This window comes from Macaca mulatta, chromosome X, assembly GCF_049350105.2.
Source record: "Macaca mulatta isolate MMU2019108-1 chromosome X, T2T-MMU8v2.0, whole genome shotgun sequence".
In the NCBI taxonomy this organism is placed as follows: domain Eukaryota; kingdom Metazoa; phylum Chordata; class Mammalia; order Primates; family Cercopithecidae; genus Macaca; species Macaca mulatta.
The window spans coordinates 139,099,148-139,113,454 of record NC_133426.1 but is presented as its reverse complement, the minus strand read 5'-3'; the positions used below and the strand labels follow the sequence as shown (position 1 = coordinate 139,113,454).

Here is a 14,307-nt window from a genome sequence, read left to right as displayed (position 1 = left end):
AGAGTTGATACGTTGTTCATGGATTGATTAAACATTTGTCTTGCAACCCAAGGCCAAGCCCCTCACCTCCAGGGCTAAAAGGGCACTATGTCTCCTCTTTGCACATGCCTGTTTTTGGATTGAATGTCATGAAAGTACCAGTTTTATTACTTTTTAGTTAAGGCTTGAAACATGCAGGGTTTTATGTGAATGTACTAGTCAATCAAAAGGCAGGACCAAAGCAATGGATTCCTAGGACAAGAGGCACTAGGGATGTTTATCTGAAGAGCAAACCATGGTAGTCCCAGTGGGGACACTTAGAAATATCCCCAACCTCCTCCCGTCCACTGTGGCATGGAGCTTATGATTCTTCCCCTCTGCTCACTCTTGTTTCAGGGTTGGGAGAAGGAAGAGAACCAACCCCTAGCTCTGGCAGTTCCAGATGCCAATCCTCAAGGGATTTGACAGAAGATGTCACATAGAAACACTCAGTAAGCCAAGAAGATCCATATGCGGAGGGAGGAGTTCCTAGAAGGAAAGTCAGGCAGGAAGCCTGAGTGTGTCAATCAGTGTTAGATCTGGTCTCCATGTGACTTGGGCAAATCATATCCCTTCATGGGACCCCGGTCCCCTCATCTGCATGCTGTAGGGGTTTTTCATAGAAGTTTCTTCCACCTCAAAAATACACTAACTGTTAATGAACTAAGACTCACAAAATAATTTTAGAATGCAAAAAATTGGGGGAAAGGCAGTGTAATCTACAAAACTTTTCATGATGCCAAGCAATTGGATGGATTCTGGGTAAAGGCCTGCAACTATGGGTCATAAAGTTTGGAATTTCACATCTTGTTAAACAACTCAGCTTTCTCACTGTTTGCAAAAGCCCTTAGATTTATGTACTTTGAAACCTACTGTGCTTTGGGAAAGAGGAGAATGATTTCTTTTAAAAAGAAGTAAATATCACCAGGACTGATTGTGTGAAGAATTCCACCTTGAGTTTGAATTCAAAGGCATTAGAAATCTTCTTTATTTTCAACAAAGTAAAAAAAATTTCTGCTTTGTTAAAGAAAAACAGTCGCATAGAAAAACATCCTTCTGTTTAATGAAAACCCATTTGTGCTCCTTTGAGCACTCCCCACAATACACACAGATGGGTTTACTTTCAGTTAATCAGAGGAAAAGAATCAATGAATGAAGGTGTTACTTTATATACACAGAACTGTTCCTTTGGGTGAGGTGTGAAGAAGAGCAGAAAACTCCTGCAAGGAGAACTGAATAGCATGTTTGGTGGGTGCAAGACTTCAGCCTCTTCAGATTTGATTTTGTGTCTGGTAGATCTTGTGTCTCATAAGTCTTGCTTGTCTCATAGATCACTGTGCTCCCAAGAGTTTACCTTGCTCCCCACCTCTCGTGGGTTGCCCAGAAAGTCTGGCTAAGTCAGCAGCCCACAGCATGAACTTGAAGGGGAAAGGAAGAGGTTCAGCATGCAGATAATTTAGGTCTTTCTAGTGCTGTGAAGACAATTAAATGAAGTCATGTGTCACACTGCTCTATGTAACCCACTGTCTACAAATGCAGCAGCTCACTCTTCTAACTAGATAAAGCATGACTACTAAGCCACAAAACTGTTGTGACAAATGTGCCAAAAACAACACATCTACAGGCACATCTGTCTGCTTCAAAGTATTCCCCTTGTGAAGTCCCACACTTCTTTTATGAGACTGCTGCCACTGCTGATAACAGCATTTATTAAACTCCTATTTGGGGACTAATAATATGAGCCACACAAGAAAAGCACTTAAAACAGCACCTCCAGGGCTTAAGGGGTCCAGCTCTGTCAGAGGCATGTTTGCCTTTGATTCAATTTACCATACTTTTATTTAGTTTGTGCTCACATATTAATGTTGTTTTATTTGAACGCCTTCCTCCTTGCTTTGACCCAGTCATTTACTTGCAATGGGAGGATCCATGTGGTTGCTTTAGACTTCATTAGCCAAGGAAGGAGACCAGACCTTCAACATTAATGACTCAGTGTCATATACAACCCCCCAACTATTGGCAGAGTTTACTTAGGACCACCGACCACAGTTCTTTTTCTACCACTCACTGTTTCTCTTGCAACAAGATGTGCAAAGGCTGAACTTTTATTTATATATATATATACACACACACACACACACACACACATATACATATATACATATATATACACACATATATATATACACACACACACATACACACACACACATACATATATATGCTACAGGTATAATAAAATGTTCACTCCTATTGATTTGGGATAAGAATTTGTTTCCTTTCTTAAATTAACTTTTTGTTGATCACTCCTATGACCTTAACTGCTACGGGTTTTCTGGCCTTCTTCTATTAAAAAATGTCTTTGATATTTATTTCCCTTTTGAGTAGTGCAGGGAAAACCTTATCATGGCCTTCCGTGAACCAGGAGCCTCAAAGGAAAGCAAATGTTTACAGCATGATCCTCAGAACTTTGCTCAGGCAACATTCCCTGGACTTTCCCTTGACAGAAATGGGTGCCCCCAGGGTTTCTCCAAGGAGTAGAGAGGAGTTAGGGCTTGCACTTGGGGGCACAGTTGGCTTGTCTACACTCTAGATACCACCTGGGATTTCTGAGAGACTTCTGATCTCTGAAGCCACATGCCTAGGACAATGATTCTCAAACTCAACTATGTGTACATCAGAATTTCTGGGTGGGCTTCCCAAAATGCAGATTGGCAAGCCCCAGCCTTTGAGTTTCAGATTCAGTGAGTGGACCTGAGAGTGTGCATTTCTAACAAGTTCCTAAATGATGTTGATGCTGATGGTTCTGGGCTCACACTTTCGGAACCACTTTTTTAGTTTACTCATAGAATCAGAAGTCCTGGGCTTGTACCCTAGCACGGGTATGGAAAGAATACCATTTCTAGAGTGAGAGAGACCTGAACACCCCTGCTTAACTTGAGGCGTGACCCAGAGTCACGTCATCTCTGAGTCTCAGTTTCTTCATTCTGGAAAAGGGAATAATAATAATAATTCACAGGATTGTTGGGAGTTAATGTGTAAGTGTCAGGCACAGAGCCCCCCCAGCTCCTGGCTATGTAGTTGGTGTAAGAAAGTGTCCTCTTCGAGCAGCCAAATGTTTACCCTTCATGGGGGTTGGTGAGTTCTTTCAGGCCTGGTTGAATGTGCCATCCTAGGTAACTAGCAGACACAAAGAGGGTCTTATAAAATAACAGGCCTTCAGCCCAGAAATAGTTCTGTTAGGTAGATTGATTCTCAGGAGCTATTGGCAAGGTGTGATTTGGGGGCAAGCCCCTGCCTGTCTCTCTCTAGGCCTTGATATCCCCACCCTTAAAGTGAAGGGCTTGACCTAAATGATTTACTGTCTCGAAAGTTTCCTTCTGTTCTGACAAGTGTAGGATTCTGTGACTTAGAACTTGGGCATTTATTTCAGAATGGTCTATTAAAAGGAGAATAAAAAATAAGATTCTTGTTTTTAACCATTTAGTTATTTTTAACGTCCTTAAACTTTCCAGCCTTCTTTTAAACTGGGATACTGCACAAAAAGTCAGAGACAACAGCTAAATATAACTAAATCTCCTTCACAGCTACATCTCCTTAAAATGCTCCATTACAGGTATAAAATGTTATATCTGTTATTTCATAGTGACATCTAGTGGCTTTTCCTTATCAAAGAATAAAATACACCTTTTCCTATTTGCTTGTCATAAGCTCTGCTGCTTCTGCTGCAGAAATTCATTCAACAATCTTTTATTAATTGCTTACTTTATGTCAAACATTGTGCTAGGCCCTGAGGATATTATGTTGATAAACGATACATGGTCCTTACCCTCCCAGAGCTCATAGTCCAGTGGAAGAGGCAGAAAAATCACTTGACAATCCCAGCACATTGTGATACATGTTACAATGGGAGAACATCAGGGCGACTGGAGCAGAGAAGGGGGTGCTTAATTCTGTCCAGAGAGGTCAAGGAAGGTTTTGCAGAGAAGACAGTTTTTGAGTTGAGTTTTGAAAGACTTTGCCAGGTAACCTACAAAGGATAAATAGAAGTCATTCAAAAGAGTAGGCAGTCCATACACAGAGGCAAAGCACCTGTGGAGTCACTGCCTGGGACTTCGATTTGGAAAATTCCTCATATAGGGTATAGAGCAAGGTTTCTCAACCTTGGCATTATTGGCATCTGAGGCAGGTTATTTCTTTGTTGTAGGGGGACTGTGCATGATAGGATAGCTAGCAGCATGCCTGGACTTGACTTACTAGATGCCAGTACCAACTCCCTCCCCAAGTTGTTACAACCAAAATATCCCCAGATATTGCCAAGTGGCCCAGAGTTGGGGGTTTGAGGAGTGGAGATGGAAGATCACTCACAATTGAGAAAGACTTGTATAGAGGGAGCTCACTTGAGATAAGGCTGGACAGAAAGAAAGGTGGTTGCTGGGTTCCACAAGGCTGTCTCTAGCATGTGGAAGAGCTTGGGCTTCATGTCATAGTTGATAGGGAGCTATTGGGAGGGCTTAATTAGGGAATGACAGGTTAGGTATGTGCCATCTAAGGGTGTGGAAGTGGCTTGGGACTGGAGACATGAAGGGTAGGACGGGATGCTACTGCAATGTTTCAGGAGAGAAGTGATGAAGTCCTAACCCCAGGCAGTGGTGCAAAGGATGGATTTCAGAGCTGTTTAGAAACTAGAAAGGACTTAAGGGAATGTTTAGCTCTTAGTAGTGAGGGATTAGAGGAGTCAAGGATGGCCCCTTGGTTTCTTGCCTGGACAACTCTTTCATTTGTTGCTATTATTTCCACAATTGCTTATCAGTGATAGGAAAAAGTTGGCCTAAACTTGTAGACACAAAGCAGGTTCACTGCATTGTTTATAAACTTATATGGGTTTGGTGAAACAGAACACACTCATAAGCAACAAGTTACATAAAGTGGGTTTATTACTTACAGATAGGCAGCAAGGGACAAAAGAAGCCTAGGATCCATTGTGAACTGGTTTCCCAAGACTCAAGAAAGTTGCCTGGATGAATGAGTCTCGACTAAGCATGCCTCACTTGCACCATCACTGAGGGACCCCAAAAGGCAGCCGTTCCTGAGTTATATACCTCAGGGACCATGTGACTCCTTTAGCAAAGCTTTGAAGGACATCCTGCTTCCAAGAGAGAGAGGAATAAAGGCTAGGCTGTCCCAGGCAGTTCCTCCCTATCTCAAGATGTTAGATTCTCCAGGAAGGACTGGAACAAGGCTCTTGCTGTTTCAGGCAGTTTCTCCCTATCTCAGGATACTGCACTCCAAGCACATTCTACAGTTATTCTTAAGAATGACAAGCAAAAACGAGGGGAGTACTGTGTTGGTACAAGGCCACCCAGAGAACTGTCCTTCAATAGAAAGTGGCAAACCTTTAACTGCGTAGTGCCTGTAAAGGCACCACGGGCATACAGAAGCACCAATCAGCCATTCAATTAACCCATGTAACCCAACTGGGAGTCATGGCTCCAATTTAAAAATGTGACACCTTGTCATTTTAATTAGGTGATACGTTTGGTCACAAGAAAGTCCTGTCCAATTACTACTAAGTGAAACAGGCAGAGTATGATTTTCCTGGGGCTGAACTGGCCTCATTCAGTTAAAATTAAGTCAGTCCATTCAGCAGCACCCTTCAGTTTCATGTCAACCTGAAGAAAGATTTCCAGCAACTATCAGAGACTTGCTGTCACCTGCATCTTACTCTGTTTTGGTCAATGCCTGAATCCAGGCATTGCCAACAGGAACAGGAAAGTATGGTGAAGACATCGGGGGATATAATCAGAATGTAGATGTCTTTTGACAAGCTTAGATTTCCTCCATCAAGAAGAGATTAAACAGGGCCACAAATACACTGCATCAGTTCCTGACAATATAGATTGAGTTTCAGTGTGGCATATATGTGAAAGAATGAAACAATTGAGCTTACTGTGTATCAGTGGTGTGGTGTGGCCGCCAAAATGGTCCATGTGATCTGAGACCACATTAAGAGAAATGGTGTCAAGAATGAGGGAAGTGATAGACTGTCCCTTCTTGTTGCTTGTCAGATCATGCTTAGAGGGCCATGTTCCAATAAAGTGGAATGTATTTGCAGGCAGACAACAGAATAGTGGGGCCTTTAAGCTATATAGAGAATAGTTGAAAACCATTTTTAGCGTAAAGAAGAGAATCCTTGGGGTAAATGCTGTCTTCGAATATCTGAAGCCACACAAGTGGAATTTTAAAAAGATCCCTAAATAGACCATGATGGTCTGGAAACTACCACTTTGTGCTGACCACTCCGTATTTTATCTTCAGTTCAGGTTGCTCTCTGAGTGCCAGATCTGTTCATTCAACTCTACTCAGATATCCTGCAGGCACCTCAGACCTTTTCCAGAGCCTTAGGAGGCATCCTTAACTCCTCCTCTTTCTCCCCTGAATCCCTTTTGTCACTTTCACCTGCTAAATATTTCTCTAGTCTGCTCCTCCTTCTCTTTTGCCTTGTCTTCTGCAGTAACCTCTTAACCAACTTCACTAATTTCATCTTCACACACTATACATAATGACCTTTCTAAAACACAGACCTCATCGTGTCATTCCCCTGCTTAAAGCCCTTCAAAGCCTCTCTGTTTCCTGTGGAATTAACTTTGAATGCTTTAATATGGCATCTGTGGCCTTTCACAACCAGGTCCTGGGCTCCCTCTCCATCTTCAATTCCTGCCACTACTCCTTCACTCCCCAGGAAGTTTTTTGATGCACATTTCTCTTGCACAGTAGGCTGATTTATGCCTCTGTGCCTCTGCCCATGCTGACCCTTTTGTCTTGTCTTATACTCCTTTCCTTTCTCCTTGATTCATTTTTTTTTTTTTTTTTGAGATGGAGTCTCACTCTGTCACCCAGGCTGGAGTACAGTGGTGATATCATGGCGCACTGCAGCTTCTACCTCCTAGGCTCAAGTGAGCCTCTCACCTCAGCCTCCCAAGTAGCTGAGACTACAGGTGTGCACCACCACGCCCACTAATTTTTCTATTTTTTTTCAGAGACAGGGTTTCACCATGTTTCTCAGGCTGGTCTCGAACTACTGGGTTCAAGTGATCTGCCTGCCTTGGCCTCCCAAAGTGCTGGAATTGCAGGTGTGAGCCACCGTGCCCAGTTGCCTCATCTAATTCTTATTTGTTTTTAAAAATAAAGCTGCAGAAACCCTTGTCTTATCTTTAGGCTAGGTTAGAAATCAGTGTGAGGTGTTTTTTATCACACCCTTTACTTGCTCCAAGCATTCGTAGCACACACAATTGCAACACTTTCCCCGAGTTTCCATGTCTTATCCTTGTCTGTATCCCCAGTGCCTGCCGCAGTGCCAGGCACACATTAGGTGCCGAGACTAAACAAGTCTTGACCTGACCTGACCACTGAGGGAAAACTGGCCACGTCTCTGTTTGCCCCCCACTCCAGCCACATTCCCCAGCGTGTTTCTCATATTGCCCTAAAAGCTCTTCCTTGGATATAATGAGCATCCTGGATTCTTTTTCTGACATAACCTCCAAGGTATTACCTTTACCTGCCTTCCTACTTCCAACACACCATGCAATTCAGGAGACCCCTGGACACTGGACACCTACCCTTCAGCAGATCTTTCTTTCTTTTTACATGTGGAATATTTCTAAGCAGCATCAAGTGCTTTCAGTGGAGGCATTCTAGGTCTCCAAGGCTACTTGCCCTGGAAGAAGGGGGCTGTTAACACTCACTGAAACTCTGCAGGTATTGTCATCTGAGTCTAGGTGGCTGTCATCAACAAGGCAGCAGTGTGTGTATGTGTGTGCCCCTCTAACTTCTCTGCTGCAGTGATAATCCCTACAGTGTAGACACAGAGGCTGCCTACATTGGGGCTGTCTGTATTTCCTAAGGGCACTAGGTGACTTTCAAGTTGAATGTATACTGGATCCACACACCCATAACATGAGAGGCCCTCTCTGAAAGTCTGTCTCTGTGTTGCCTTCTCTCTATCCATGTTGGGGTAGGGGTGGTGCTTATGAAACATTGATTGTGTCATTAACCCTGGTGGTTGGGATCTATTTGCTCTGAAAGACTAGGAACAGTGTTTAGGAAGGAGAGCTGCAGACTTGCACTGTGGTGCACTCTTAATATTTACCAGAAGATGTCACTGTAGGCTTGAACCAATACAACAAATTAGGGCAAGAGGACTTCCAGTTAAGCATGAAGGCGACTCCATTTTGGGGGGTTAAAACACCAAGCAGCCCCCATTACAATGCATGCCTGGAAAAGCTGGTTGAAAGGTTAATCCAAATGTGTCGCAGGCCTTAATAAATTTCTTTTTATTTTTCCAAATAATCAGACTAATTGCCACTAAACTGTTGCCTCAGGGCTATCATAAAGGCTCAATAAATATGCACTGAATGGATGAATACTAAAACTAGGAGTGGAAGGAGGGAACCCAGGGCTTTAGTAGTCATCTTTGTTGGTAAAGGCTACTGGAAAACAAAAGCTACTACTCTTTAGCAGTGGCTCCTTATGGAGATGAAATTTAGTGGCACCAACAAAGTCAGGTCCTAGGGAAAGTAGTGAGATAAGTGAAGGTGCTCTTGGCCCCTTTTCCATCCTCACTCCCAGATGCTTCTCCTGTGCCCTATGCTTGTTTCTTCCTAAAAAAAAATATAAAGTGATTTATTTTAAGAAAAACCTTCCTGTGATTTTAACAAGGCACTTGGAAGATTATCCAGAGTTTTTATGTCATGAGGCATGTCCCTAGCTTTCTCCTTCCTCTTCCCCAGCATAGTTCATCAAGTAAGCAGTTAAAGAAGTTACTGAGATTCTGCTTAATGCCAGGGATAAAGGCCAATGTACAAAGCTGGAATTGATGGGATGAGGGTTATATAGAAGAATACGACAGAGCCCCTGTCATTGAAAACATAGTTTAAGTGGAAATATAAACAATTAATTATAATTCAGTATCACACATTTTTTTGGGGGGGTGGTGGGGTGGAGGGGTAGGGTCTCGCTCTGTTGCCCAGGCTGAAATGCAGTGGCATGACCACAACTCAGTGCAACCTCTGTCTCCTGGGTTCAAGTGATTCTCGTGCCTCAGCCTCCTGAGTAGCTAGGATTACAGGAGCACACCACCATGCCTGGCTAATTTTTGTATTTTTAACAGACAGGGTTTCACCATGTTGTCCAGGCTGGTCTCAAACACCTGACCTCAAGTAGTCCACCCACCTCAGCCTCTCAAAGTGCTGGGGTTACTGTGCTCAGCCCCAGTATCACAAATATTTTAACAAAGGCTAAGTATGAAGTGCATGGCAACACAGAGGAAGAAATGATAACTGGCAACACAGAGTGGGGGTACATTTTTTCACAGAAGAGATGGTACTCGAACTGGTACTTGAAGGATGAGTAGAATTTTCCAGCCAAAGAGGGAAGATCATGGCAGGCAGAGCAAGCACCATGCACAGGATAGAGGCATAGGAGATAGATTTCAGGATGCCTGAGTTGCTGGAAGTCCCAGTTGGGAGAAACGTTTCCTCAATGAACATCAGCCAATATTCAGTCAAGTAGGTGGCTGAGCAGGTTCTCTGTGGCTCCTCATGCGTATGTAGAGAACAACCACTCCATCAGATGGGAATGAATGTTTCAGAAAAGTTGCAAGCCATTCTCCGGGTTTCCTTCAAGAAGCTAAATGCTAATATTCAATGTTTATTGTTGCTTTCCTTCCACAATATGCCCTTCTGTGACCTCGTCCTTCATCTTCTGTACCTGAGTGGTAACTCATTTCTCATGAAAAGCACAACGACAGGGTTCTCTCCTTGCGTATGCCTGATTGTATCATAGATTTGATGTTTCTGGGGTGTGTGCTTACCATGTATGGTGTGAGTATGTTAGCATGTGGTTTAAATGTTTGCTAGTCTGCTATTTGAGCAAAGAACTTTGTTTGAAGCCCTAAAGAGAAGATAGCCATATAGCAAAGCTTCCACACTTGCTGACATCCATGTGCCCTTTCAGTAGATAAGGAAAAGGGACATTTTGAAGCTGCTGATAGCGTTAAGTTTCCTATCCTGGGAATATTATCATATGAGCAAAGTTGGAAACCAAGGTAGTAGCTTGCATATATGCCATTGGCAGCTACCATGTCTATTTCAGTCAGTGACTAAGCACAGCGCTTATTTCTGGAGGCCCTGGGCTACTCTGCCTATCTCTACATTCCACTTCCATAATGTATGAGCCGTAATATGACAACAGCCAGAATCAAGAGTATCATATCATACACTCTTCTAATTAGTTTTTTCAAAAACATAAAGATATGCAGATTAGACTGAATATTAGAAAATATGCTATTGCATATGTAATAAGGTTAGAATTTTAATCCACTTGTCAACTCCATTTCACTCCAATAAAGCATGTGCTTCCATTGAGTCTCCATTTCATGATCACTAAATGGTTTACAGTGGGGAGCATGAAATAAAGTGGTTGCCTAGTTAGCCAATGGTGTCATTGGGAAGATTTTATCTTTGGCTAGAGAGGGAGAAAAAGAGGGGAAGGGGGAACAGGAGTGAAGCAAGACAAGGTCGATGTCTGGAATCTAACCTTTTCATACCTGTTTTAGCTGAAGTATCAGCAAATTGGTTGAAAAACTTAGCTATCTCTAGGCTAGTGAGACTCAGCAGAGGGGACTGCTGAGGGACAGTTTACAGGACAAATGCCATCAGATCCCTGTCATTTTTGCTTTGCCTTCCTTTTTGGCCAGTGAACACCACAAATGCCATGTACCTCCATGACTCCACTTATTTCACCCATATCTCTGACTGTTGGTTTTTGTGCTTCATCCATAGGAACTTCCACTACATCACCATCCTCCGAGACCCAGTGTCCCGGTACTTGAGTGAGTGGAGGCATGTCCAGCGAGGGGCAACATGGAAAGCATCCCTTCATGTCTGCGATGGAAGGCCTCCAACCTCCGAAGAGCTGCCTAGCTGCTACACTGGCGATGACTGGTCTGGCTGTCCCCTCAAAGAGTTTATGGACTGTCCCTATAATCTAGCCAACAACCGCCAGGTGCGCATGCTCTCTGACCTGACCCTGGTAGGCTGCTACAACCTCTCTGTCATGCCTGAAAAGCAAAGAAACAAGGTCCTTCTGGAAAGTGCCAAATCAAATCTGAAGCACATGGCGTTCTTTGGCCTCACTGAGTTTCAGCGGAAGACCCAATATCTGTTTGAGAAAACCTTCAACATGAACTTTATTTCGCCATTTACCCAGTATAATACCACTAGGGCCTCTAGTGTAGAGATCAATGAGGAAATTCAAAAGCGTATTGAGGGACTGAATTTTCTGGATATGGAGTTGTACAGCTATGCCAAAGACCTCTTTTTGCAGAGGTATCAGTTTATGAGGCAGAAAGAGCATCAGGAGGCCAGGCGAAAGCGTCAGGAACAACGAAAATTTCTGAAGGGAAGGCTCCTTCAGACCCATTTTCAGAGCCAGGGCCAGGGCCAGAGCCAGAATCCGAATCAGAATCAGAGTCAGAACCCAAATCCGAATGCCAATCAGAACCTGACTCAGAATCTGACACAGAATCTGATGCAGAATCTGACTCAGAGTTCGAGGCAGAAGGAGAACCGGGAAAGCCTGAAGCAGAACTCAGGCAAGGAGCAGAACGGTAACACCAGCAATGGAACCAACGACTACATAGGCAGTGTAGAGAAATGGCGTTAAATGGCTCAAAAAGGCCTGCACATACTTCTCCCAAAGCGCCACTGAAAAGATGGCATAGTTTAAAAGATGAAAGTGTCCAAACACATCCTGCTTCCTTCATTGGGGAAGTTAAAAAAAGAAAAGTTTAGATGTTGCCTTTACAGTTGCCTTTCAATTCAGTGTTATACTGTGCGTGGGTAAAACAAATCTCAATATGGAATTAAATTGTCTTTTTGGGGTTGGACTATTTATGAAATCCGAAAGCCAAGCCAGACTCACCAGAAATTGCTGTTTAGATATTTTAAGAAGTTCTTAAATTAGTCATGGAGACAAAATGAAAACAAAATGTGACCATTTAACTTATGGCTAAGAAATGGACTTTAAATTATTCATGATACACTGTTAAAACCCAGTCTTGGATTCAAACATTTTTTCCAGGGGTGAGAATAAGTATAAACATAAAGCGACTAAAATGAAATATAAAACCTTTTGTTTTCTTCTGATTTTAACAAGGAATCTATTTAAATAGAATAACAACTGATGGTGAATCTTACTAAGCTGTAGAAAATAAAAAATTCCTCTCCAAACATGAGTAGTTTTATGTCAAAATATTGGCTTTTCAAGAACAGGACTCATATCTTGATATTTAAGAGATGTTTAAAATTTAAAACTTTTTCTACCTTCTACTGTTTAAAGGTTTTAAACAGGGTGTATCTCACATTTAACAAAACATCTTTTTTTTTTTTTTTTTTTTTTTCAAAATGAAATACCAATGTAAAGATCTAATTTCCAGGCGCTTTCAGGGCACTGTAATTTCAACAATATTGGAATCATTTTGGCGCTGCTTCCCATTCATTTTAAGGCTTCTCTGAATTGTGCTCATTCCAAATTAACCCATGTATAGAATCTTTCTTCATCATCTAAATGGTGTGTTGCTGAGTTTGTTGTGGTATATAATCCTGGATTAAAGTCAGGACTTTCTTTCTATAGAATTATTTTATCAATATTCGTGTAGTGAGGTCCTAATCAAGAAACTTGAACAGGATAATGTGTCTAAAAATATTGCTGAAGTTATTCTTGATCAGATAGAATTTAACCTAAAATGTGAACTCTTACTTACTTTTTCTACATCTCTACTGTAATGTTTCCAGTTGGGCCAACTATTTCTAGCCCTTTAGTTCTTTTTCGTGTTGACAGATTTGTAGACAATTACAAAAGCCAAAAAAGGATAAAATAAGCATTAGGAAGGCTAGCCAGAGTTATTCAATAGCACCTTGATAATGTGGGCAAACCCTTCTACGAAATTTTTGTTTTGAAAAGAGCAAAAGTAAAAACTGTTCTGTAGTGAGGTTACATATCAGGAACATAATAGTTGAGCAGAGTGATTTGGTAGTGTAAGTTGATGCAAAAATACTTCTATGGTATCAATTACAAACTGACCAAGATAAAAAGAAGTATGTGACCCACCGTGCTGTCAAGCATCATGATTCCTGGCAGTTTTCATTTTACTATGGATTTTGCTATACTTATGCAATGACTTATACTAACCTCCTGGCTGTAAATCAAACAAGGTGACTGAAAGTGGCATTTATGTTTTCAGAAGGGACACGCTTAGAAGTGTGACCACGAAGTTATATCTTTTACAATCTGCTCATGTGTTTCTTCTGTAGTAATATAGCCACAAACTGGACAATAAGCTGGGTATTTGGGTTTAAAATGGATTTTCTTGACTCTGAGCTTGTATCGCTATTTCTAGCTTTTGTTTTGTCTGACAGTATTGCAATCCTGAAAATCCTGAGAGCTAAAAAACTGAAAGGAAGTTTTTAAAAACTACACTTTGAAGTCACAGTGTTTTAGAGTAAAACTATTTTGTGTACAATTGTGTTTTTAAAATAGTTAGTAGATCACTATGATATTTCAATTTTCTTTAGTTTTAATTGAAAATGTTTGCTTTTAAAACTGATAGGTACTGTTGGAAAGCAGGATGAAGCCTGAGCCAGTGGAAGAACTTGTTACAGAAAAAACATTTTGTGTTATTGCTGTGGTGTGCATGATTTGCAAAGACTAAGTGCATTTTCTCCGTCTATACTGATTATTGTATATAGAGGATGTTATAAATATACACTTTTGCCATTATGTAAATCCCATGATTTCAACTGTAAACATCTGTCCATTGGTGTAGCTTTACAAACCATTCACTGATTTTGTGCAATTTAACAATAGATATGAAATAAAGTTTAAATTACAGTCTCTGAGTAATCTCATAATTTCAAGATTTGCAGCCACTAGACATTGTGATCTCACAAACCAGAGCAGAATTTTTTTCAACAAGGCATTTCCTTTTTTCCTCTTGGCAGCCAGGCATGAAAACTAGATGGCCCATTCTAATCCCTCACACTAAAATCGCCTTAATTTGGGGTGATTCCTTCTGGGAGTCCATGTTTTTTGTACAAGCTTGTCCAACTCACAGCCCACCAGCCACATGCAGCCCAGGATGGCTTTGAATGCAGCCCAACACAAGTTCATAAACTTTGTTAAAACATTATATTTATTATAGACCTTTTTTTTTTTTTTTTTTTTAGCTCA

General features: G+C 41.6%; 1 protein-coding gene across 3 annotated transcripts in view; it reads left to right on the top strand.

Annotated features, from left to right (window-relative positions):
- HS6ST2 (heparan sulfate 6-O-sulfotransferase 2) overlaps nucleotides 1-13,968 on the top strand; it is a 359,670-nt gene extending 345,702 nt beyond the window's left edge. For all 3 annotated transcript variants that reach the window (XM_015128212.3, XM_028842458.2, XM_015128210.3), the window contains one exon: nucleotides 10,860-13,968. In XM_015128212.3, the coding sequence (XP_014983698.2) occupies nucleotides 10,860-11,742 (883 nt within the window). In that variant the 3' untranslated portion in view covers nucleotides 11,743-13,968. The remainder of the gene's footprint in view (nucleotides 1-10,859) is intronic.
- Nucleotides 13,969-14,307: the final 339 nt, after the last annotated feature.